Raw genomic sequence first — 27,971 nt, 5'->3', positions numbered from 1 at the left:
CAAGTACCGGGGCAACAAGAAGAAAAGTGAGCCGCCTTGGTGTTTGGAATGCCCCATATTTTGGATTCTTAATATAGGAGGAGTGCTAAGCAGTTAGTATTCCCTGGAGATATCAGAACTTGTTGAAGTGTTGTATAAATATGTGCACAACGTTTTTATCAATCAGTTTAATTGTATGTCAGAGGCATACATAAAAAAACTGTCATTGGCTGTAACTGATCTTATTTCACATGTATGTATTTACAGTGACTTAGTTCCAGATTTCCAAACTATGTACAATTCTTTCCATTTCTCAATTCATCTGAAAACCAGTCTTTCAGAAATATGCAGTGGAGATACCTCTTGCATATTTTACCCCATATATCCATAGATAATCTTGATAGTGATGATATTGAAAACACATGTTTAAATTTCATGATGTTTTACCTTTTAGGAGAAACATGAGTTTCGTAATGCAGACATGAAAATGTGACTTCACTCTAAGAACAGTCAACATAAAATAGTCTGGGAAACGGTCACTGTCCTGTCAATAAATGTATTTACATATGTGTATGTGTGTATGTTTATCACGCACAGCAAAAAGGTTCCTCTTTGCTGCAGTGCACAGCTAGCTACATGGTATCTGCCTCTAAGTTGAACCACTTTTGTCAGGGGTGCAACAACAAACAACAAAACGTGTTTCAACTGCGATCTTGTTCGTAATGTAATAATTTTGAAGTCTAGATCAGTCTGTGCAAAGCAAAAAAGAAATAGGTAAAAGCCACACTTGGGGAGTAAGAGGTGTTCTGTTATCCTCACCCCTCTGCACTGTGTTGTCGTTGAGGCATCTCCGATTCAGCCTAATTGATCAGTATGTCATGAACCCAGTCTGGTCGCGTGGGCCAGATCTGCCACTACTGAACATTGTCTGTTCCTAAGCACTAGTGCGAGGATTTTCGTATCCACATTAAGCAGTAAGATTGGTCTGTAAGAATCGCATTGATCTTTGGGTTGCCACACCCTGAGAATGAGGTCAATAGTTATTTGCATATCTGCTGATAAAAATCCAGAGCAGTAGGCGTCTAGATACATTGAGAGCAACTGTTTGGCCACTCTTCTAAACACTTTGCAGAGGAATTTCGCTGGCCGCCTGTTTGGGCCTGGAGCTGTCCCGGCCTACATCTGTTAATGCTATCGTGATCTCAGATTCTATTAATTCCGCCTCCTTTGCCACCCTCTGGTCTGGTCTCACGGTTTTCACAGGACAGTCTTGCGCAAAGTGTCTGACCTCTTCTCTGAAGTCTTCGCCTTTGGTTCATAGAATGTACCCAAATATGCAGCAAATACCTCATATAGTCTTGCTTGCCTCCAGTCTTAGTTCCCGGATATGCATGCACTCCCTTTCCCTGTTACATATCCGAACCAGCAGTTTCTCCACTTGTCACCTGCTTTGTAAATACGCTTCTGTTTAGTCAGGAAAGAGGTTTTCACCTCATTGCGTGCCACCTTTTGATACTCTACACCCTTGAGCTCTAGGTTACGTTTAAGGGGTGTTGTATGGCGGGTGCTATGTTCCTTCTCCAACACCTCTAAGTCATGTTCTAGCGTCGTCAGACTCGTAAGACTTGCCCTCTTTTAACCCAGTTCTCACGCTATGAGCACTCCCCTAATTGTCGCCTTAGAAGTCTCCCATACTGTGCTCACACTTTTTACGGTGCTCTCGTTTTCTTGAAAGTAGTGTTTGGTGACTTTATTAATTACCTTTACCACCTGCTTATTAGTAAGTCGCCATGTTGGCACTTGCCAACCCCAGGGTACCTTATCTGTACTCATGGTTAGTGTAACTTGTAGCAGGGAGTGGTCTTAGATCCCTCGTGCTAAGTATTTGGCCTCTGAAAACCTGCCCAGTGTGTCTCCAATATTCCAATATATCACGTTTCTATACTATATGGAAAAAATCTGCCCACGCTGATGGACATCTGGAGAAGCAAAGATCTTGCTTCTGGATTATACAAATTATTTTGGAGGAGGCACGATAAGTCTGATGTAGATAATTGAAATGGCGCCTATATAGGTACTGTGCACGTATCCTATGGAGCAGCTGATGCAGAGACGAACACCACCACCTACCGGCTCGCAGGGGTACTGTTAGAAAATCTTCTTGATCCAGTCTGACGCCTGTGGATATTCTACTGTAAGGAATCTGCAGCTAGACACTCTCTACCAGATAAGGCTTTACAGAAGGTAAGTAAATATTTCTTATTGTCTGATTGGTACAAAGCACATATTTAATTTATAGCAGGATTCATGTCTGAACTCATGTTAAACTGTAATATGCATAGAGTCTGTTTATTGCACTGCTACTCACATCTCATTACCCTCTCTCAAATCTAAATACTTCTTACATTCACTCTTTCAGAACTCTATCTAGATTACATTACTCTGAATGGATTAAAACATTAAGAGTGCTATATTCAAATAATTTAGTAAATTCCTGCTCACAGTTGTGAGGGGTCATTCACCTACTCCTTACTGAATATTATGACTAACCACGAGCGGGGAACTCCGCTCTGCCAGCGGAGTTTACAGAGTTTTGCCTACTCCGTGCTCCGTTGAGAACACAGAGCTCAGGCAAAACTCAGACTCTGTGACGGAGCGAAGTTAGCCTGCTCCTCCACCCTCCCTAATTTAATTATTTTAAAAAAGGCACTAACCTGCTGTGGAGTCTCTGGTCTGCCTCCTCCTCACCATGGTCTCTCTCTCTCCTCTCCTCTGCGTCCTCGTCCACGGAAACCCCTACGTAGTACGTCTAATTTAATTGGGGAGGGTGGAGGGGAGCAGAGCAGAGCGGAGCGGAGTTGTTTTCCAACTCCGTGGAACTCTGCGTAGTGGCACTACGCCAGCTCCGCCCGGGCTTAATTATGACATTGTTGGGATTTTCAACTCTACCATCACCGCAGTATCTTGTGAAACATTTAAAATGAGAACATCACACTAGGTTAATTTGTGGCCTTCATTCTAAGGCACCTGAAACTTGATGCTTTTAGAGCATGCTTGTCACTGCTTTTCTGCACTCTATGTCTTAATACATTAAGGGTATGCTGCTGGTGTGTGGACATTCATAGCTGCCAAGAGTCCCTTCCCAAAAAAACTGTCTCACTTGAAGTCAATCCTTTCCTTTTAACAGAAATCATATTGTATTCTGGAACTTGATAATTTGTTGTTAACATTGTAACTATCGGCTCAAAAACTACAGCGTAAAGTGCAGTTGGTTAAAAAGCCACGATTAGCTGAAGGTATCACACAGCACAAAGGGACACCTTGCAGTTATTAATTTTGTTGGTATGTGGAATTTCTCTTGTCGTGTTTTAACCACTGTCCCATGTGCATGGCAACAGCACTCTTTTCACGTGTATTGATCACTACACTTTGCGTTGAAGGTTTTAAGCCTAGAGACTTTGGCAGGTGACTTGCTATTGATCTGGACTTGTTGGTAAAGGGAGCTGATATATCAAAGGGTGACACCTATTCTGTCTCTGTGGGTACACATTGGCCAAAATTGTTATAAGTCATTGAAAGACTTAAACACTGTCAAAAGATCAAATATTCCCAGATTCTCTACAGTGTATAAAATATTTGGATCTGATCGAAAATTTGTTTGTAAACCTATCCTCTTTAATGCAAGCACACGAAGTTTGAGGAAACAAAATGAAGAAACCATATTTTAGTAGCATCCCTAAACAAAATTCAAGTAGAATAATGTTAGCACAGTCTTTATTGCTGCTACCTTGTATGAGAAAGTTAGTTACATTGTGCTTGCCCATATAGAAAGAAATAAAACAAACCCATTCTGTCACTTTTCATTATTTGAATCTCAATTTAGTTTGAAAAATAAATGTGAAACCAGTGTTTATATGTTTACACTGAGGGTGGTTTCCCTTTTGTTGGGTTTTATCAGCTATTATAGGTTTAAACTTAAAACAATATAGCCTAATAACAATGCTATCCATTTTCTAAATGCTGCTATAGGCCCTGTTCTACAAAAAAACTTCAAACCGATACAGCCTTTGAATGCTATCAAATGGCGTCTTGATATCAATTGTGGCCACAGCTGCAAGTTCATAGGGTATGGGAACTTTTTCCATCGCTAAAACAGACCCTGCAAATTAGTGTTTGTAGTGTTAGGGAATTAACCCATTTTGATCATGACTGATCAACTCCTTAATCAAGTCCTGATCTGTTTGCTGATATTTTCCAAAGTATGTGTTTTTCCCTATTTAAAAGAGAGAGTGGCCCATAAGACTTGACATCTGGGGGAATCCCTATCCTGCTTTGGAAGGACTACCACCAGGGTCTCCCTTATGGACCTCTCTAGTACTCAGTTTTCATATGCTTCCAAGTAAACAGTCAGTAGTTGCGATGCAAGTGATCAAACTCAAGAGTTTGTTAGCGTATATTATGGGTAGTTTCACCATCCGGAAACACATGCATTCAAAGGCAGTAACTGCATTACCAGGATATAAATGTACACATCTACACATTATTAATGGGGTGTGTTTGTAGTGTTCCTTCCACATTAAACCGTATGTTTAACAAATTAAAAACAAAAGTGCATATGCTAATGCAGATTAGTTGCACATTTACACAAGAAGACTATTCAGCATGGTGGAAAATCCCCTAGCAGAAATGTCCCTGGATTCTTTGTTAAACTTGGGCATGATCCTGATGGAGGAAATGCCTTACCTGCTTTGTGAATCTAGCCCTCTGTAAGTGAACTTAATTACTTAATCGAAACCACTTGTCCTTAAAATGTCTCCTATCGTTGACTTTATTTTTTCATAGGCTATTTGAAATGCATTTCAAGGCAATTGACACATTCTGCATGATTCATTTGTTTTACTTTTTGCAGGTGGAATCCTTTATTTTGGACCAAGACGACTTAGAAAATCCAATGTTGGAGACCGCTTCAAAACTACTTTTGTCTGGAACTGCTGATGGTGCTGACCTGAGGACGGTAGACCCAGAAACACAAGCAAGACTAGAAGCTCTGCTTGAAGCGGCCGGTATGTGTTCCATTTCATTATCATAGTAGTAAGTTTTCATATTAGACTTTATAGCAAACCGTGATAAAGAAGACCTTTGAAAGCATTTTCTGGTGCAGCACTAGTGCTATGAATTAGTTATGAGGAATTACCTTCAAATTGTGTGGTGGCAAAAGGAACTCTTGTAAGATGAATATGGCATATCTTAATGTTAATAGCAGCTTATTTCTTTTGGGATTTGCCTCTCTTTAGTGTTCACAGCCTCCCACTTTATGGGCACATTTTGATTTGCTTTTTCAGGCACTGTACTTTAGTCCTAGTTGAGCCAGCAGTATTAAAACGAAAATTAATAATTGATGATTAGAATTCTGGATTGACTCAAGCCTCCTCCTAGGAGACCTTATATTTACTCCAGTAAATATCCATTCTTTCACCCATAATTACAGTTGTGTTGTCTTAAACTAATTAAAAATTGGACCTCTCACCCAACAATAAATCACTTCTCATCAAAGAAGTGATTTAATTTGGACTAGTAAACATATTATTTTCAGAGTTTTGTACAAATCCACAATGCATGCTATTATAGAATGGTTTACCTTAAGGTCAGATTTAAGATATTGACGTCTGAAGGAAGCTGTAGAATCTGCTGGTAAATTGAGTCTGTCAGAAAAAATAGCGATGACTTATTCAGTCAAATGTTGTTCAATGCACAAATGAGACAACCTAAGGATACTTGTGATTTTCCCAGAAGTGTACAAATGAGCAGTGGCATACATTGTGTTTTTAGAATGGATATCACCCTGCAAATGCCTGTCAAAGACGCACAGTTCTGATTCATGACCTGAAGAATGGCAAAAGGGGTGGTTAATACTGCCACCTTCACTGTGGGATAAAGAGAACAAAGTACAGGTTGATATGCAGAAGTCAGTTATTTACAAGAGTTGTAAGGTTTGCTGATTGCATACTTAAGAGAAACAAAAGACAGGGTATTAGGATATGGATTGGTATTAGGATAGGATAAGGTACAACAATTATTTGAACCATGGCATGTTAATTGGATGCAAATTGTTTCAGTAAACCTTCAGGCTGAGAGCCTGGTATTGGTTATTCATCAGCGTGCATCAGGAGTAGACTTGGCGGTGTGGATGAAAAAAAGCCACATATTAGCCGGCCAAGTGCATAATGAACATCGAAATCAGCTACTCTGTAGAAAATAAATTCAAGATGGCGCCTGATCCGAAAATCGGCAGGAGGCATCGGTGTACAGCTAGATAAAAATCAATTATGTACAACAGCTTATAAAGAAAGGGAAGATTATTGTAATCTGTGCTTAATTTAAATAAAAAAATACATTTTAGCAAAATGGGAGTAGTGAGTGAATGTTGATGAGACTCCCGGGAGCATAGACCCAGATATAGATGCACACCTAAAAAGGTGGTCAACAAACAAGTATTATGATTATTATGATTATTCCTAATTAGTTACATTATTAGCATTATTTTACTACATATCAATAAAAATTGCAATTAAAGGATTACGATAGGAATGAGTCAACTTTATTAAAGGAAGGGAACAACTGTAAATAGAGTAAGTAATGGGAACATGTCAAAAAATTGTTTAAGATCAGGGTGAATGTGCAGTCCTAATAGGTACTACATGTGGTACACATACATAAGCAGTTAGCAGGAAAAGATATTGTTGGTCACTTATTCCAAGTCAGTAATTGGTTGTACAAAGTTAGTTAAAATTTCAGATTTGTGTTAAAAAACGAATGAAATTTCAGTAATGTCTGAAAATAATGATTTGATATAAATTAAAGCTGCAATGGATTTCTCTGTATGTGTATGGTGTAAATGGTGTAATAGGCAGGCAAGCTGTGGTTGCTACTTCATAACTGAATACATATACAACTGTCACCGTTAATAGTTGCGTTAAGTCACTGTGAATCATTACATGCTAAGCCGAGATGACATCAGTAGAAACTGAAATAGTCATATGTTGACAGAACAGTGTTTTTGTCATAGGTTAAACAGTAGAATCAAGTTAGTCTTTGGTGTTGACGCCCTTTGCAGCAAATTGCAATAGAACATCTATCGCCCATCAGGGTTACTGTGTATGTGGGATATGTCTCCACCTTTGCAGGTTTTCTTATTCTTAACCACAATTTGTCATTAGATGTAATTATTTAAAGACTCATTGAAGTGTGCAGCTAAGGATGCGTTCATTGTGTGGCATCTAATCCTTCTTTTATGTTGGTTGATTCTGGACTTGATTATTTTTTGGACTAACCTGCCCTTTGTAAAATAGGTTATATGTACACCCAAAGTTGGAGATAGCATACGTGAAATTACAGTTTGTTTAAGGGTTTACTGAGTATTTGACATTTTCAAGCACATATTCCTTTGTATGAAAAGTAAAGTTTCAGTTGAGGAAATTTGCATTTAAGTATTCAGTTAAAGATCTAGTACCGTGCTCTCTCTATTAAAGGAATGAACTAATGTCTTGGGTAGACCTTGCTAATAATTTCATACAAAGCACATTTGCCTGCCTGAAGTAGTCCTTTTCAGCATTAGTCTCTTGACCAAATGATATCAAGATGAAGTTTTAGATGGCGGATACCATTGCGGCCGCTAGTTGAGCAGCCGCTTGCTCCCCGGAGGCACTAGCATCCTGAGCGATATGAGGAGAAGCGGAGACCTGGCATACTTGCTTTAATGCTATTTCGGCGTGCTGAACAGTTCACCTTTGTTCCTTCTTAGCTCTGCGGTGTCTCGCTCTTCATTCTGCGGGGCTTGTGTTGTGGAGCCTCGGCGCCTGCTGTCTTGCTTCACTCGTCTCGGTGGGTGCTGGTTCCCTGGAGCTGAGGAGGGGCCGCAGAGCAGTGCCTCGGGGGCACCTCCGTGTCCGCACAAGCAGCGGCAGCACCAGTCAAGCTCACGCCGTCCTGGAGCAGGCTGAAACCGGAGGGGGGAGTACGAGGGACAAAGCCCAGGCTGTGGCGTTACTCTGGGAGGGGTTTGTTGGGGGGGGGGAGGGGGAAGGGTGGGGAGCATAGGGGTAAAAAAAAAGTCCTCATTCACCTTAATGTTCGTTTGTATTGCCTTAGTTGTGTCGCGATTGGTCTGGTGTTGGCTCTTTCTGTAAACCTTCAGTCGTATAAATCTTGCATGTTCCTCTAAACCCCTATGAAGACTATCCAATTTTTGTCCTGGAACGTTAATGGCCTGCGTGTGAAAACCAGAAGGGTAAAAATTCTGCAATATATATAAAAGACTCTCCCGCGCAGGTCATTATCCTTCAGGGAACTCACTTTTGAAGAAAGTGATCTCTAAAATATTTAAAAATCAAAAATGGGTGGATCATCTAATCTGTTCCAATCAGAGTGCCAATATAAGGGGTGTTGATATACTAATAAAAAATAAGCAAAGGCCCGCATTCTAGATTTTCTGGTCGATCCATGTGGCAGGTGGGTCATTGTAAGGGCAATCATCTCCGGTTATCCATTTACTTTGGTGGGCTATTATGGCTAAACTACTATTTTTTCGCATCTCCTAGACTACCCAGACCCGGTGATAATGGCTGGTGATTTAAACATTGTCCTGAATCTGAAATTGGATAAGTCGGCAAGTAGTAGAGCTAAGATGTCCTCTAGACCTAGAACGTACCTCCTCTCCATGATGGCACAGACGGGACTCTGTGACATTTGGAGAGACAGATCGGGTTCTCGGCTGGGTGTCTCACACTATAATAGTAAGTATGGCCACAAGTCGAGAATCGACTATATTTTGGTTAGTCATAGTTTGCGGGGTAAGATAAAGGACATTTGGTATTTAACTTCCCATCTGTCCGAATATTCAGGAATATGGATGGCTCTTGTGCTGGCAGATGGTCAGCTGCCTAGCGGCTGGACATTTGATCGGACCCTACTTCTTTTTTTTTTGAAAAACCTTTATTGATATTTCAATCAATTACACGTATGGGCCTACAACCCCCGGGGCCGGCCGCTAAACAGTCAGTCACAGAAGGCAATTTTATCACAGTCAGCACCTCGGGGAGCAGAATCTCCACGCTAGCCTACTCTCAGTCTCTGAACAGCCCAATTAGGAGATCAGGATAATAAAGGTTCACATTTTATAATAGAGGAGGATGGAAGGATCAGGTGCCAGTTTCCCAGCAGCGAGAAATGGCAGGCAGAATGATGAACGTAAACAGTAAACAGCAGTCTATCTAAGCAATGGCGCTGAAACAGGAAGTTCAGGATGTGGAGGAATATCAAGGCCATTTGCGCCTGCAACCCCCTGCCCTAAGACCCAGGAAACACCACGGAAATTATGGCACACAGGAAACAGCAGTGATTAACGACAAAGGAGTTCCACCATGCTGATCCCAGAAAAAAACAAAGAAGAATAAGAGAAGAAAAGGAGGCCATGGAAAAAAAAAAAAAAAAAAAAAAGGGGGTTAAAGACTAAAGAATCCCCTCCCCCAACCCCCCACCCTGCACCTCTGCAGATGAGTACGCCCCCCCCCCCCCCCAGCAGTGTGCCTGTCGCCCCGGAACCAGACCCGAAATATAGAAGAAACAGAGAAAAAGGAGTAAGAAAAGAGCCCCCACCAGACGGGGGGGGGGGGGTAGAGAGAGTATTAATAAACTGGAGGAGGGCCTGCAAAACATGCCCCCGGCTTCTCCCTCCCGCACCATATGTTTCCCCGCAAAGCATACAATAAACAACACAAAATCGACCCTGTCAAAGGAAAGTAAGGAGCATTATGCACTTAGTACACTAACAATTATGACGTGAGAGCACGCAACCCCCGAGCCCGCCCGCCTATTAGATGACCACCTCTGAAGGATCAGCCTTATCCTTGGCCACTCTTTGCAAATCTACCCATGCATACCCGTCGACCCAGTGCCATGTCCAATGTTACAAGGAAGAGGAGCGTCCAGTAAAGATCAGGAAGCGACACACACAGGTAGGGTAGAAAGCTCTGAAGCTCGACACAGTCAGCTCTATGGAGGGTCGTCTTTCCCAGTGCTGCCCCAGGATTTACACTGCACACCAGGTCAAGGAAGGCGGAATCAGCCTGAGTCGCCGGAGGCCGCGCACGGGACAAGGCCGCCACCCCCCACTCAGGTCCAAAACCTCCGGAACAGACCAGACCCACAGCCCCCTGATCGCACGTTAGTATACCGTCCGGAGTGTCCAGTTGTGCACTATTCACAGGGGCGGCCACGACACTGTCCTCCCGTGTGCAGTGTAGGAAGTCCCAGCGTACCTGGGGACAGGCAGGCCGCATCTGTTCCGACGCTGTTGTCACTCCATCGAGCTTACTCCCCAACACCCAGGCGCCGTGAACCAAGGTGGAATGAAGGGCACCGAGAGCTTCGAGAAGGTCACCGTACCCCAGTACAGCTCCCGGCGCTCGCTCCGCTACGCTCCTCAGAGTCGCACCCTCCCCATCCTGCTGCAACCCAGTGTACAGGATGGTGGACTCTGTCATACCAAAATGGCCGCTGGGTAGGTCCAACCCAGATTGGGACCGGGACTCAGGCACAAGCGCCTCGGGTTCCATGGCACTGGAAACAGGGTTCCGGGGGCAGGCAAATAATGTGTCTGGTGTGTGGTCACGGGCCACAGTCATCCCCACCACGGACCAGCGCCCGCGAAAATCCAGGAGCAGCCCGCAAGAATCGGGGCGAGTTACGGGCGGCGTCCGGGCAGCTCACCGGCGAAGGCTGAGGCAATCACCGGAGAGTCTTGGAGTTGCCACCTCGGGCATGCACTCATTCCGCTACGCTTAGTGGTAGGAACGACCACTGCGAAATGTAGGCAGATATTCGCACTGCTCCGATAGTCCGACTCCACCCAGTCACCAAAGGCCGCTGTTGTTGAACTGCCGCCCGGCCATGGTGTCCACTCGAGGTCCCGGTTCCAGGGTTGCACAGGCCGCAAACTTCAGACTGACATTTCTCCGGCGGTACCGCTGCCAAAAACTTCGGGGTCACACGATCGGGTGCCACTCTCGTTCACCAACACGGGCAGATAGCGCAGGCTAAGGATCTCATGCAGGATATCTGTGCGGGGTGCGGAGGTTCGCGGAGCCGGGAGCCTACGCTGCCGTCCCGGTCGCCATCTTGGCTCCTCCCCGGACCCTACGTCTTGATAGTGAGGAGATGAAATATTTATCTCAGGAAGTTGAGGGCTTTTTGAATGTTAACATAGGCTCGGCCGTAACCTCGGTGGTTTGGGATTCTTTAAAGGTTATATGATCAAGAGCAGGGTCTGTTTTAGGAATAGACAATCTAGATAAGAGGTGGCTTGTAAGGAGGCAGAGTTGAAAACGGTAGAGTTGAGTCTGAATAAGGAGACAGACTCTGAGAAACAGCAGGAAGATTTGGTCAAATTAAGAAGTTTAAACGATCAGTTGGATACCATCCTTCAGACTAGGGTTGCACAAAGATGGGAGGCGAGTAAGCTTGCCCACTTTGAATATGGAGAAGGCGCCGGCAAGCTCCTGGCATTGAAGGTTGTCTGATAGGGTGCAAAACCAGATCAAACAAATTGACAACACTGGTGAGGTTACCACTCTGTCCACAGACGAGGAGATAGTGGGGTCCTTTTTCAACTTTCAGGATCTGTATCAAGAAGATAGCCCGGTGGATAAAACTGCTGCGAAGGAATGGCTGTATGGGAGTACGCTTACCCCCTTAAATCTATTTCAGCAGGAAGACCTAGAGCAGGATATTTCTCAGGAAGAGGTGAGAATGGCTATTCTTACCTGTAAAAGTGGGAAAGCTGCTGGCCCAGGTGGGTTGCCAATAGAACTTTATAAATCTTTGGTACAGGTGGTAATTCCTATCCTGGTACAGCTCTTTAATGAGATTTTATCTGAAGGTGTGAGGCCTCCAGCCTCATGGGGAGAAGCTACCATCACCTTGATCTTGAAACTGGGAAAGAGCACAGCCTGTTGTGGGTCTTAAAGGCCTATTTCGCTGCTGAATGCAGATTATAAAAATTTTGCCAGGATTCTGGCAAGCAGGCTGGGCTCGGTCGTGGGCAATATACTCCATTCCGATCAGAAAGGTTTTATTAAAGGTAGGAATTTATCGGACTTGACCTATGATTTTATCAGGGCAATATATCTGGCCACAACCTATTCGCTCCCCCTCACAGCAATAACGTTTTATGTCACTAAGGCTTTCGACAGGGTCAACTGGGTGTACTTATCTGCAGTCATGGAGAAATTCAATTTGGGGGAAAAGTTTCGTCGTGCAATCCAGCTGATTTATCAAGATCCGTCAGCTAGACTTCTGGTAAATGGCAACCTTACAAGACCTTTTAAGATCACTAGGGGCGCCAGGCAGGGCTGCCCTCTCTCTCTCTCCCCTCCTCATTGACCTGTATATTGAGCCTTTTGCCCAGCGGTTAAGAGAGGTTGTCCGCATTTTACCATTTAAACATGGGGCTTGGGAGAGGTGGCCCTGTACGCCGATGATATATTGGTCCTTTCCGCAGATCTCGCATATGGAGGTACCAGGATTGCCTGGAAGAAGTTGAGACGTAGGAGGGAAAAGGGTAGACTTGCACCGCCGGACTTGCAATATTACGCATGGGCCTTTCAACTATAGCACTCCAGGATGCTTTTAAAAACTCCGGACAACATAGGGGTGGGCGCCATGTTTTCTGCAATGATAAAGGGGGCTGGTCTATCTTTGGGGGGATTCCTGTTCAAGTTTGGAGAACCAAAATTCTTCAAAAAGATCAAGCTAAAAGTCCTGCAGGGAATGGCTAGAACATGGGCCAGTATTAAAAGGCTGACAGGCCTAAACTACTACTCAAACCGGGCCCCTTTGTGGGACTCTCTTGGCATACCAGATTGCCTGAAGGACTGGTTAGCTCTTCCACTTAGAGCAGCAGGATTGAAGACGTGGGGAGACCTGGCTCATGAGGCCACACTTCTTTCTTGGTCAACACTATGCAAAAGGGTAGGAGAGGGCTTTGTCTAAATTTAAATACATTCAGCTGCAGAGCTGGTTCCAAAACTTGAAAAAGCCCATAAGTATAGGTAACACTCTTGAGGAGCAGCTAGTCACATATTAGTGCCAGTACCCATCCAGAGCGGTGGCTAGCGGGGGAGCTCATACCAAATGAACAGTGGGAACATCTGTGGAACACATCCTTTAACATCTTGTTTGACATTGTTAAATGTCAAACCAGCATGGCTTAGGAGTAATCACTTGTTCACGCTTCATAGGGCCCATCTATCTCCGTTAAGGTTGACTAAAATGTCGAGGGGGGCCTCCAGTTAGTTGCAAAAAATGTGATATGGAGAGAGCCTCTGATGTGCACATGTTTATGGAGTGCCCGGCCATAGCAGTTTTTTGGGGAAAGTGTGGGGAACACCATCACGGATATTCTAGGTCTCCCAATTCAAATAAATCTCATCTTGATAATTTTGGGAATATCCAGTGAAATATTGTAGGCCATGCTAGATCTTTCTTTTTTATGCTATACTGCTGGCCAGGAGAGAAATATGCAGGAAATGGGTAGAAGCTGCTCCTCCTCTACTTTGTGACTGGCTGTCCTCTTTGCTTTCGACATCTAGGAGAGATCTGTGTAGAATTCAAGGTAAGAAAAAGAGAGCACTATGGGACTTCTTACTAAAGTGGTCCAATGCTTAGGTTTGGGAGACTTGATAGCCCGCCCCCCCACACCCCACCCTTCTCATCCATTCACTTATTAATGTGTATGTATCCATGTTGATTTTATAAGAAAACCTTATTCCAATCATTATGCTTCTTTGAAAACTCTTTAGGCTATGTTGTTGGGCAGTCCCAGTTTCCCCATACGCTCTTTGCCAACATCAACAGTCTCCAGGGTCATATGGATCAACTGAGAGAGTGACCTTCCCCTCTACTATGGGGTTAGTCATTCAAATCTGCTGCAGTGCCGGTAGGTGGGGCGCTTCCTCCTGGTCCCCATCCAATAGCCTACACTTCTCCGAGATCGAGTAACGGTACGGGCAACTTGTATGTTCACTAAGGTCTGAGGTGAATGAGGATAACATTTTTTTTTTTTTAAAGATGAAGTTTTAAGAAGCACAGCTGAAACAAGGTCTTTGGTTCTGCCTACTTGGTAATTAACTTAACTAAAGTATTTGGGCAGAAAATGTGTGCTTGTATTCACTGTGTTGGAAAGCTTATGCTCAACGCAGTGCTGCTAGCCACTGATAAGTCCTGTTCCATAGGCATGATCCTTCTATAATGAAAAGTTCCAACAAAGTATTATGCTCATTACAGTAGGCTTTGGTTAGTTATGGTGACAAGCCAGTGACAAAGCAGTAGACCATATTGGTTCATTGGGGGAACACGTGCTTAGGTCTGGTATGTTTATGATGAAAGGCAATCAGTAAAGGTGATTTAAAACATGTTTAACCTAATTGGGAATATTTAAGTCTGAACATAGGTATTATGGACTATGGAAATTCACAGATTTTCTTCATAGGCAGGGGTAGAAGGTATGCAAAAGGATATCCTCGTTAGGTCCACTTTGGAGGGTTTGCATATTGTTTGCCACGTATAACTTTTTAAATATTTGTAATTTTATTACTCTATGCCTTATGGTTGTCTTGTGGGAAATCTAAATGCTTAGTACAGTTGGTCTGAGTTGGTTAAGATTAAAAGCCAATGATGAAGGCTATTGGCCTTGTATCACTTTAGCCAGCGCTTCCCAGGGAGTGAATTACTTGCTTTGCCTCTCTTCATTCAATTTCAAGAGCCTATTTCCCAAATCTGATGCAGCATCGAGGGTCCCTAATTCACTTTCACTTGTCTGTGCTCTTTATTACTTTAGCACAACTGTTACTTAGTAGTTAAACAGTCTGGTCCACTTCTCACTTGAGTCTGAACTTAATTGGGGTATTACTATTAACCCCTGTGCAATGCAGTACCGAAGACTGTCTTGTTGATTTCAGTTGACAAGAGACTGACACGTAAACTGTGGTTCCACTTCTTGTTTCAAACTTTTCACCTAAAGAAAACCCAATCCTTAACTGATGTATTGTACTCTATGGACTATTCTCTGGATTATGGTACATTTATCAAAGACTGAATAGCAAATGTCTTAACTGTACATGATAAATGTATGAGTTTTGCTACTTTAGTTACCCCTTTGCCATTAATTTGTTTATTTATAAATTCGTTAGCCGAATGCCTGTATTTTTGTACACCATTTTGTTTTTTTGCATTGCTCGATTTGATTTCATTATTTACTTTATTATTGATTACTTTATGGATTAATTCCATATGTCAGTTTGTCAAGACAAATTCAAATGTATAAATAAATTCTTAGCATACTTGTACTAGGCTCCCTTGTTGGCAATTTACCCCAGTGTATTAGCTGTTTGACTGGCACTTGTTATAAAAAAACAAAAAACAAAGAAGTATATATACATACATAAAGATGCTATGGACTGTTAGTCTGTGAGTGACATTCAATTTTTGTTCCCACCTGTGGAAGTAGTAGTGTGGGACACTCCTCTTCAGCTGTTGGCACGCTTACCCCCACAAGTGCAGCATTTTGCCTGCTGACATGTACATCTGTCTAAAATGAAGTTTTTTTTGTGCCAGGGCTTCTGCACAAGCTTAGTTTCTCATTTTCTACATTTACAGGTCCCATTCTTTTTCTTTGTTTGTTTACTTTGGGGGCACTTAATATCTCCTCCAACAGTGCTGTTGGGCTACTTGCTTGCTGCTCATTTCATGTGTAGTGCAGAACATAGCGCACAACCACTGCTTCTAAACTGGCCGGCCATTTTGGAATAGTATTTCCCATGTTAAGCCATAGTTTTAGCATTCCAAGATGGATGCTATGTTTTGAAGTAACTTGTTGGTCATCCTGTATAACAACGGTGCACTGAACAATATCATTCCACAATGGATGCCCACTGCAGTGTTTAAGTTTTTCACATGTACCACTTTGTCTTTTTTTACTTTTGTTCTTTTCATTTATCTTGGACATGCTTGTTAAGTTGGACTTTTGATTATTTTAGATTGACAAGAGACTGAATGAAATAATGAGTCCGTGATGAACAAATGGATGCATGAGTGTAAAGATGATTTATCGAATGCACATACATGAGGCATTGAGTGCTTAAACTAGTTAGTGACTTAAAAGGTATTTTGTTATTAACCAAACCTATTGACATGGTCAATGCTTGTTCCCTTTACAATTGTACTGTATTTGTAAATATATAATCCAAATGGTAAACCTCCCTCAGGTTTCATGAGTACCATTATACAGAAGGGAGTATGTTTTGTTTAATAGATTTTCTGTGTAAGTTTGTGAACAAACACCTTTGAGTAGATTTTGTGAGGTCCAAGACCTCAGTGGATGACTCAAACTGGTAAACCACAAACCTCAAGCCTGTATGTGCACAGTTTAAACCAGGCTAAGTCAATCATCCTTTGCACATTTCCTCTCCAAATCTGAATGATATCCTGTATGAATCTTACATAAATCAATATGGTTTTGGTGAAATTGTTTTTGTCACTTAACCTACTGTAGAAGTGCTTTTGACTTGAAAGTTATGCCAAAATAGTTCTCAGTAGTAGACGCTTCTGTGGGGTCTTGACAATTGCTCAAGGGTCCTTCAGTAATCTATATACCTTCATTCTGTGAAATATTTGTATAGAGGGAATGTGTAGAGAGGCGAACCAGTATCTCAATAAAAGGGATATCCTTTCTTTAGTATATGAGGTCCCCACACTGTCTGACAAAGCTGACAGTCCTGGGAATACATAGCTTTATGAAAAGGTCATTGTTTTCCTGTGGGCTATGAAATAGAACCATTTGGGTTTGCCAAATTCTTGTGTATTCTTGGCTAATACAGTGTAACAGTACTGTTTATGAACGGGTACAGGTTGCAGACCGGAGAGCAGGTGCGGTTTCCTTCTTTTCTATATGTGGAGGAGCAGTTAATGGGGGGGTTTGGGCTGAGTGTTTCCGTGGCGAGTGAGCATATTTGCGGATCTGTAGCCACAAGGTGTATTCGAATTGGTTTTGTAAAATTCATCATGATTGGCTGGCCTTATGCTTAAAACTAGGAGCCAGCTAGGCAGTATTTTGCAAGCCGATGGCCTGTGAATTGAGGGCTGTGGCATGATATTGTATTTTTTTAATGTGATTGTTTTTAATTGATATAGTTGGGACTTGGATGGTACATACTAATCCTTGTTTTTTATAATGAAATATCCAGGAGCCAAAGCCACCGCTCTGGATGGGTACTGGCACTAATAATTTTTCTGCTGATCATTGTAGGTCAGGATAGTATACATGTATTTTGCATTACAGTGGTATGTTTGTGTTATAGAAAGGGTAGAGTGACAAGTGTTTGAGATGAGCTTCTTTTCTATCTTTGTATATACATAGAGTACCCATGATTCAACACAACTATTACAGATTTTTAGATGGAATGGGGGGTACCTTAGCACCCAACATTAAGATGTCTCTGAGGACACTTGGTGTGGGAGTATTGGGCAACAGGAAACATATTTATGTAGAATTGATTTGGCCATACAGTTAAGTTATATATTGGCAGTGAGTGTAGCGGGGTTTACGTTTTAGGATTGTGATAATCTTAAAATATTCTGTATGTTTGATGTATTGTGGGCAAAATTTTTTGTCTGTGTTTGTGTGTATATATATATATTCACAGAAAAATCCATATGATTGAGGGACGTTATAGTTAGAACTTGGCATTTAAAAAACCTTAGAAATTCACTGAAAAAAAACATAGGTTTCAGCGACGTTATAGTTAGTTGGACTTTTCACAATTCGGCCGTTATGGTTAGTAGAGCTAACTATAACTCGCGCCCCCGCAATGCACTACGGATGACGTCACATATTACATCAGTCATGACCTGGTCAGTGACCTCACTGATGACCTCTCAAATCAAGCAGGCCTAGGGGGTCTCGGTGTTTCTACCCTGCCCCCTTTTCATGTTTTTCATCTTTGTTTCACCCTTTTTCTTGTGACGCGGTTACCGAGTCACAAGATGACTGCCAACACTTTCTGGTTTGTAGTGTTGGCAGCCAATCGGAGTGAAGCTCCTGCCCGGGAGGAGTCGCGACTCCTTGGTGCTCAGATATCAATATTTTTATTTTTTAAATTGCTCAGCAACTACTGAACGGATTTACACCATTAATAAAAAAAAAGGTGCACTCTAAACCAAGACCTACCTTTTTGCCAAATTTGGTGTAATTCCGTTCAGCAGGTCGGGCTGTAACCTGTAATAAATTTTCTTATGGAAAATAACATGGGTAAAACGTGCTTTGGGACCCCCCCCCCCCCCCCCCCCCCAACCCCCCCCGCCCATCCTCCCCCCCCCCCCCCCCCCCCCCCCCCACACTTTTTTTTCTCTGCCCCCGCTTGACGAATCACCCCGAAACTTTCAACACACAAACTGAGTGGTCCGGCCCTATTTTTTGGAAAATTCGTCAAACAGCGCCAAAGATACTGGCAAGTCAAAAAACATTTTTCCTGTGGAAACTAGGTTCTAAATATAACTACACACAAAAAAGGTTTTTTCTTTTGCCAATATGTTTTGCGCTGGTTGACAAATCTGTGCAACATTTTCAAAAATAATCGCCCATTTACTTCAGCTGCTGTGTTGAAAGCTTCGGGGTGATTCGTCATGCTGGGGCCGAGTAATGCTTTTTCCCAATGTTAATTTACATAGGAAACTGTTGACGCAGCTACAGCCTAAACTGCTGAACGGTTTTATGCCAAATTTTGCAGAATGGTAGCTCTTGGTCCAAGATGCACACTCTTTGTTAAATGGTGCAAATCTGTTGAGTAGTTCCTAAGAAATGTAAACATTTCTCAGATATACAAACGGGGACGCGGAGGATCTGCGAACCCTCCCCATCTCGAGCCTGTGATCTGATTGGCTGCCAAAACTTCAAACCAGAAAGTGTTGGTAACCATCTTGTGACTCTGTTCAACCGAGTCCCAGGAAAAAAGGTTAAAAAAAATTACAAATTAAGAAAAGGGAGCAGAGTAGAAACACCCTGACTCCCCTAGTCCTGCTCAGGGGGTCCCACAGGGAATCCTAGGGCCTAAAAAAAAAAAGTATTATTTAAACAATATTACGGCGGGATTCGCGTTGGTTCTGCAAATCTGACTGAAAAATAAAAACGAAGCAGACCTTTTTTTTTTTTTTTGTAACCCCCTTGGTTGGCCAGGTCCCGGTGGCCATCATTAAAATAGATACGGGGGCAATGGTTTGTTTTTAAACTGAATGCATGGGGGGTGGCTCCTGCTCCCACCCGCAGTCCCGGGGACGACGACCACCACCACAACCACCTCGTAGCTAAATTCAAATGTTGTGTGGGGGGGGGGGGGCACCTACCACCCCACGGAGCCCCGAGGACTACCACCTCCCCGGGGCACAAATTCAAAAGAGGTGTGGGGGAGTTCCAGCCCCAACACAGAGCCCCGAGCCCCAGGTACCTCCACCTCCCCGGTGCTAATTTAATGTAATGCAATGCGAGGGCCACGCGACATCCCATAGCCCCGGGGTCCGCTGTCGCCCTGGGGCTAAATTCAAATAATGCATGGGGGACTCCAGCCCCCCCATAGAGCTCCAGGAACTGACACCTCCCCAGGGCTAATTTAATGTAATGTGTAGGGCCTTGCAACCCCTGGGACTGTCACTTCCGGTGACACAAATTAAGTGGGGCTACAATGTAGATGGAAGGGGGCCCCCGTCCAGGAGCCCTCCATGTCCCCGGGGGCTGCCCCCCCCTTTCTCCCCCAGGGCCGGTTCCAGCAATGTCCCGGGGTGCCCGACCCCGGGACATTGCAGTTTGCTATGGCATGGCGGGATGACATCACGGATGACATCATCCACAGAACCACTCGCACCCCCTTAAATCCTTGTGTGTGCCCACTCACACACTTGTACAGCCACCGACTTAACCATTTACATACCTATACCAGTACTCGCACACCCACTCAGTCCTCCATAGAGCCACTCGCACACCCACTCCCTCACCAGAGATATCACTATACTTTTTGGCGTAAATTTCGAAAAAAACACTGAGTGGATTTACACCAAATAGGCAAAAGTCACTTCCTTGAACCAACACCTACCTCCCTGCCATATTTTGTGCAAGTCGGGCTGAAGCTGTGGCTAAAGGTTCCTATGGGAATTAACATTACAAACACACCCTTAATTTGTGCCCGGAATTCTCGGTTCCCACTACACGGATCACCCCCAAACTTTCCATGACAACCAGAACCTACCATGACAATTTATTTGGAAATTTTCATAAAGATTGGTCAACCGATGCCAAAGTTATACTCCCGTCAAAAAAGGATTTTTCTATGGAAACTGGGCCCTAACTATAACTACCTACTGGCAACCACCAGTAGGGTATATATGTGTATCTAGGTATATATTTTTTAATGTTTTTTTTATTTTTTTTACCTAGCATCCCTAATGAGGTCCTAAGGGACCAAACGCATCATCTGCCTAGTGATCGTAGCACATTTGCTGCATAATAGACTGCGATAGTTTGGATAAATGTATTGTAAACTTTCTTCATGTCTTTGTGTACCACGGGCATGCATGAGTGACAAAAGGTGAGACTCAATCTCCACGGTTCCCTTGGGGACTAGAGGATCATGTTTTAGGTTGCCAGATTCACCTGCTACTCTGAGAAAGTTGGGAGTTCAGGTGAGGCACTGTGAGCTAGCCAGAATTTGGCCCGTCAAATACTGACGTTGTAGAGAGACTCAGTCCCTAAATTTGGATGTCCTGTCGTCCTAAGGATGGTTCTGCTTTGCCAGCAAAATCCCTGCGACATGGCGCTACCAACATTGGTTTGGTACTTATTTATCAGGTCTACTGAGTAGTACTTGTGTGTGCCCATAATACACTTACACCTCCTCCGGATACATCCATGGTGTTGGGGATTAATTCTCCACAGTATTTTAGGAAGCACCTAATTTTTTTGTGTTGGTTGTTCAAACTCTGTTTCCATTCATCAATGGCTTCCCCACAGCCTGCACCTATAGCTGACAATTGCAGTCCATGCATAGTTAACTTTTACGCGGTAATGGCAATGCATGTGGTGACATAATGTTCGTGGTTGAAGCCCACGATGCCCATCGTTTGAAAGTATTTTGTTCTTGGGTCAATTTTCCAGCTGTGGGTGCCAATACACAGACATTTCATTAATACACTGACGTTGCACCACCACCACAACACAGAGCATATCGGCTCTTAGTGGAATTTCTATCCCATTGGGAATATAAAAATTGGTTCCCAGGCTCCCTAGTACACATACTTGCTCCTGTATGCACTGCTCCCCTTAGTTTTAAAGGGACCACCGGGCCTGTCCTAGCTGGTTATACACCATACCGTGACCTGCTAAACCTCAATGTTGATGAGCTGCGGCAATTAAACAATGGTCTAGTTAGACTATATAGACTCTTAATTCAGTATGTTTTGCGCTCCTCGGTTGCTGTCCCAGCAAGGGAATCACTAGCACAGTTGCCTGCAGTACCTAAAATAAGTCATGTAAGTGTTTATTCAGTTATGGGAAAAATTCCAGCAAACCGTGAGTAAATTCCTTTTTTGGATAGCCTAAACAATTGATGCCATGTTTCCCCTAGTGGGACTACAAGACAAGCACAGAACATTGACTATGTGCTTACCCCCATGGGCTGGTTCCCCAAATAGGCACAGTCTTTGCTGCAGCATATACTGCCACACATGGTACTCTTGTCAGTCTTGACAGATGTGTTAAAATAAATGCAGAACAAACTCTTGGCAGCCTCTTCTCTTGATTTGGGAATGAAAGAATGAGACTTTTTCCTGTGGTGGTCTCAATGAGACTGTCAAGCATTAAAGGCGAAGCAGCATCTTTGGCTATATACCATCGGCTCGCGGAGGTTGCACCAGTCAACCAGTGACGTGAGCTATCTTTAATTATTACTGAAGTATATTCTATAGGTCACAATAATTTGGGGGCCAGACCTAATAATCCAGAACTTGGTGAACCTAGTTCCAACAAGGCCAGTGCTAAGCAGAACCCAGAGTTTTCTAAAAACAAAAACCCCCAAAAACCCGATGGAACAAACCTAAACCTAAAGAAAAAGCTTTGTCTCGAAGGTTTCCAGTCATCAGAGCCCTCTGACAGATGCTATAATTTGTGTGATTGCACACAGTTTAAAGCACCAGATGGGTTTGAGCATTCTGATATTGATATTCTCCCTTCTCGTTCCTTTCAAGACTCCTCAGGAAAACAATACGAGAGAGGAGAGTGTTCTGAGCGCAGCCAGAAAGAGTACGTGAAACCGAAAAAGGGCTCTATGCTCATCTGATGTGAGGATAAAAAAGGAAGAGAAACTAGCTCAATCCAAACACCAATTTCTGGAAACAAATTGTGGCTATTACTGCAAAATATGCCACATATGTCTCTAGATAGATTGCATAATTTGGATATACAAATTGAGTGACATGCATCGCACCTTTAGTTTAATAGTCTAGGAAGACTTATCATTATCAAACAACATTCCCTTAGAGGAGGTTGATTGGCCCCCGGAGTTTGTACTAGATTCCTTAATTTTGGCAGTATGTACATAGCTGATTATGTGCATAGCATTAAGTCATTATATGAATTTATTCATCCTGATTTTTCCACTTGATTTTGGACATCAGACCATATAGACCTACTCGGATCACTACAATCTGACTTGCTTTCTACACAACACTTACATACAAATGTAAATACTACAAACTTGGGCATCTGTATAGTTGTGGGTGCCATTGGCTTTACATGTCACCTTTAATGAATGTGAGTTTTTCATCCACTGAAAAAATACTGACTGCTGTACAGATGGCTATAATTAAAGAAAGGCCACTTGCACAAGGGAAACTCATTATTGTCGTTACTCCTATTTCATTCTTGTAGCCTGTCACAAAAGCAAGCGTTGAAATGATAAAGCCCTCCATCCAAAATGAATGCAATAGGCGACATCCTCCACAGCTGCAGTTGTAGAACTTACGTTTGACCCGTTTTTGCTGACGCAAACATTTCTCCAATATAAACATGTTTATCCCATGGTCAGTAACTTTTTGCCTCTTGAGCAGTATAAATAATTTGTTTATACAGCCCAGCCTGCCACAAGGTACCAACCACCAATATTCACTGCATGTGCCTCCATTCATGATGTGAATTTGGCTGGGCAATTCCAACCAATAAAAACTGGCACTCAGTCCTTCGGCGACTACAGTGCTGAACTGAAAGCCTTGATTTTTGTACTAGAATAGACGCATACTGAATTCTCCACACTTAGTGTGTGATTTGTATTATTGGGTCAAGTCTTTTAATTACAATTCACATTCTTGGCACCACAATGGATTAATAGATTTTAAAGGCAACACTATAAAGTATAAATTGCTTTGAGTGAAAGTGGCAGACCTAAAAGATAGGTTGCCACAGACTCCTGTCATTCATATATTGAGTTATCAGCGTGTGGAAAAACACGTTTGTGATTCTTTGGCAGATGAAGTGGCCAAATCCACAATTTCGTTTGCAACAGTTGCTGCGATTACTCGTTCTCATACGAGGGTAGATGATGTACTGTGTGTTAATTATATATGCGAGGGCACCCCTTTGCCAAGGGGCTTTCATACTAATTATAAATAACATTTAAGCAAACAAGTTTTTCCCTTTGTTACGATTCCAGGTGTTGGTGATCGTTTGATTCTCACCCAAGACTGCAGGCTATGCTTAGTGATAGCTGTGCATGAAGGTGTTGCTTCTGCACACACAGGTATGGCGGTCACAATTTCGTTACTACAGCAACGTTATTGGTGACATGGCTTATATAAATAGCCCAAGAAATATGTCTTTTGTTGTGACTTTTGTCAACGTATTAAAAGTTCTACCGTTCCACTCCCACTGCAGACACCTGTTAACTTCCAACAAACATTTCGGTTGCATTTATTTGGACCACTCCGGTCCTCTTAATTCAGATGGTGCGTTACATTTATCCTACTTGCAGTTGATTTCTTTCTCAGGTTTCCTCTGGGTGTGGCCACAAGCTTGGCTGCTGCTCTCACTTTTATTAAAGATTTGCAAGTCTTTATCAGAACATACGCGTGCACAACAATCCACTTGGACCTGGGCCCTGCTTTCACTTCTAAAGCATATAGGGTTTCTATGGCATCCCTGGGTGTGGAAGTGCATAACTCTTTCCCCCATCATCCTGAGGGAAATTTGGTATAGGAAAGGATGAATCCTGACTTAGAAAAATCCTTAACAGCTAGAGTATTAGGTTCAGGACATAGCTGGATCCATCACCTCTATGGGGTACAAAGAGTACTTAATAATATCCCTTAATGATCTTTGGGTGGCCGGACCCCATACAAGTTCCTTTTATAGCTTCGTAATGTATTTTCCAGACCTTGACGGTCCAGACATCGTGGTGCCAGCCATACTCTTTGAAGTAAATGATCGTTCTGCTTTCTTACAGGATTTGCAACACATCCGTGACTGCCAATCTAACGAACACTTGAAGACGTGTGCCTCTACTGGAATCGAGGAGTAGCCAGCCCCTTCTGGCTGGATTCCACAAATTGGGGATCCCGTTCGAGAAAAGGTTGCGGTAAAAAGGAATTTGACTAATACTACCGTGTTCCGGTGCCTGTCCTTAGCATTCAAGAGACCTGAACTGTCATATTGGCACCACTTGCTGGTGCTGAAGACTGTCATTTTGGCTCCATTGATCACATCAAGTGGGAGAGCCAGAGCACAGCGGACCTCAGGCGGGAACTCAGCAAAGTCCCAGGATTACCTTTCCTCAGAGGGCGGGCTGCTGCCCAGGCACTGAAAACTGCCCCTCATTGCCTGCTGCGCAGGACGAGAGCCAGAGCATAGCGGACCTCAGGCGGGGACTCCAAGTCCCAGGATTACCTGTCCTCGGAGGGCAGGGCTGCTGCCCAGGTGCTGAAAACCACGCCACATCTTCTGCTGCGTGGGCCAAGGGCGGGATCGTTTTTGCCCGGAAAAGGTAGGGCAGGGCCACCCTCCTTATGTTTATATTTGGAAGTTGATGCTGAACAGAAGGTACTGTGTTCATGCACCCACTTCAACTTTCCCTGGGATCTCTGAAGTTGGTCTGCACTGTACCAATACTCCATACTATATCCCCACACTAATTTTCTTGGACCAGGACGCCAAGTGACTCTTGTCTGTTTACTTATGTGTTTATTTGTGCAGCCCCTTGGGCGTTGATGCTATAAGTCCAAAATATCCATAAGGCTACTTTTTTGACATTGTCATAATTTGATCCTGTTCTTTTGTTAAGTAAACATACATAGTACATTGGTATAGAGGCTTAGCCTGAGTGTGTAAGTCTTTAGCAAATTCAGGCGGGGTGGGTATTCTGGCAGCAAGGACCTAGTCGATTTGTCAACATGTTAAGGGTCAAAAATCCCTCCCAGTCCTTGCCCCTTATTTTCCTGCGAAAGTTATCTATTGGAATAGAAAATCTGTGTGTGTGTGTGTGTGTGTGTGGGGTGGGGGTTGGGGGGGGGGGGGGTAGAGCTACAAGCAAGAGCAAATAAAGTCAAGCTCCCACGCAAGACTTTTGAGAACAATTGCATTTTGGGATCGTATCGATGACCTGGTCGAATGCGAGGCGATGCTAACACCTTCTGGGACCACTCCAGTTTGTACTTTAGAGGCGGCTCCAAACCCAAGGCCCATAAACCTCTTCTTGCAATGTTTAATAAGCCCACAACACACAGCACTAAACAGACCCAACCATTGCCCACTGTTATTGCCACGAAGGTTGCTTGCTATCGAGCCAATCCATCCAGAAATGCTGGAAATGTAATTAGCTCCTGATACGCGGACTACTTGTCTCGCACTGATTAATATGTTCTTACCACTTTTGGATCGAAGTAATGACCTAGAGGGTAGCAGTGATCCTGAGAGATTGATTGGGGGAGGGAAAGACCTGATAACAGTGGGGGGGATAATAGGTGAAGCTGAAAATGACCCACATTTTGAAGGCTCGGCATGGACTAATTTTATCTATCTTTAAAACTATAACTGATCTAAGGTCTGAAGTGAGCGTGTTGAAATCCACAATTAAGGATCTCACTGACCAGATCAGTTTATTTGTAGCTAGCAGTGCGAGCCGAATGCAGCCTGACAACCCACAGAGAAGTCATTGTGCCTTTCCACCTTCCCTTCTGCACTCAATCTTGACTCAAACCAATATGAGCATTGCTCCCATTTTCTCCAATCCAAAACCCACTGATGTACCGAGGCAAATTGGTCCTTCTGGGCCAACTAGCATCAACTTCCAGGTAATGTAGGGCCCACTGCTAAGAAGGGCCCTCCGCCTAACCCTGAATATTTTCCCAGACTCGCTCGGTATGATCATTTAGTTGACAATCCAAAGGCACGGTGTATGCGCCCTATCTCCCATCCTAGATCTATTTTGATGAACAGTCACTCATATATAAGATTGTACATCAGTAATTAGAGGTGACATTTTAGGGGCCGGAAGGCTAACCGGCCTCAGCGACCATGTGGATCATATTGAAGTACTCGTGGCTGATGAGACATTGCCCATAACCTGATAGCCTTAGAAGCAAGATCTACTGCCCCTACATCCTCTCCCATCCAATTCAAGTATAACCCCTCAGCAGAACCCTCTGCTCATCAGAGCTCAATCTTCTGTTCCCACTCAGTGACGATTGACTTACGCTACCTAGCAATTACCTGTGTCCAAAACCTCCATTATTATATTTCCCAACTCCTCAGCATCCAAACGTAGTCGGGAGCCTATCTCCTTCTAAAGGCCCCTCAGGTTTCGAACAAAGCTACCCAACAGCGTATTGAGCTTTTGTACCCCTATAGAAGGGTGCCCGATAGTGTCTCTGGGACTTCCAATGTACAGCGTTTATCGCATACATGCAATGCATTCCACTTACTATTTTACGATCAAACCCTATATTTCCCAACTCCTCAGCATCCAAACGTAGTCGGGAGCCTATCTCCTTCTAAAGGCCCCTCAGGTTTCGAACAAAGCTACCCAACAGCGTATTGAGCTTTTGTACCCCTATAGAAGGGTGCCCGATAGTGTCTCTGGGACTTCCAATGTACAGCGTTTATCGCATACATGCAATGCATTCCACTTACTATTTTACGATCAAACCCTAATTGCAGACAGGAACCATGGAGTGTTCTCAATATGGTATCATTGAATGGGGCTGGGATAAGACTGAAATGGACCCTCCCACACTGGTTACAGTTTATCAAATCCTTTGACATATGTGTACTACAGGAGTGTTGGAGTACCACGCCTACTTATGTCCCTGGCTATATAACTTTCTATTGCCAAGCAACTTCCAACAATCCGTGACATGCTTCATGGGGGTTGATAATTTGGATCAAGATCACACTGCACTGTATGATTCGTGAGCTGAGGTCTGATAGCCTGGACATCCTAGCTGTGGAACCCAAAGGCCCGTATGGTGCCTTACTTGACATTTACAATGTCTATGCCAGAGAAACTAAGGCGGGAAAGAGGTCAGCCACGTTAGATGAGTTGGAGGCTCTCCTGAGTGATAGGGCCGCTAAACCTCTATTGATTGTGGTTGGTGACTTCAATGTCACTTTTGAACCTCTGGAGAGTGAGGATGTCTGCGAGTTTAGCGACGAGGACAAACTGTGGCATGTCCCCTACTTTGATCTTCCCCCTATAAAAAAAAAAAAAAAAAAATAGACGCAAGTGGCACTCCAATTAAATGTACTCTCCTTGGAATTTGGGCTTAGGGCAGCAAATGGTCATACCGTTTCAGACAAAAGGGGGGCGAACACATTTAACAGGTCTAGCAATTTAAGCCGTATTGATTACATT

General features: G+C 43.4%; 1 protein-coding gene across 12 annotated transcripts in view; it reads left to right on the top strand.

Annotated features, from left to right (window-relative positions):
• ANKRD17 (ankyrin repeat domain 17) overlaps window positions 1-27,971 on the top strand; it is a 1,008,651-nt gene that overhangs the window by 112,736 nt on the left and 867,944 nt on the right. For all 12 annotated transcript variants that reach the window (XM_085636371.1, XM_085636340.1, XM_085636333.1 and 9 more), the window contains exon 2: window positions 4,889-5,042. In XM_085636371.1, the coding sequence (XP_085492497.1) occupies window positions 4,889-5,042 (154 nt within the window). The remainder of the gene's footprint in view (window positions 1-4,888; window positions 5,043-27,971) is intronic.

This window comes from Triturus cristatus, chromosome 2_1 (genome assembly GCF_964204655.1).
Source record: "Triturus cristatus chromosome 2_1, aTriCri1.1, whole genome shotgun sequence".
Taxonomy (NCBI): Eukaryota; Metazoa; Chordata; class Amphibia; order Caudata; family Salamandridae; genus Triturus; species Triturus cristatus.
Note: the sequence above shows the minus strand (reverse complement) of the source record. Positions and strands in the feature narration are given on the sequence as shown.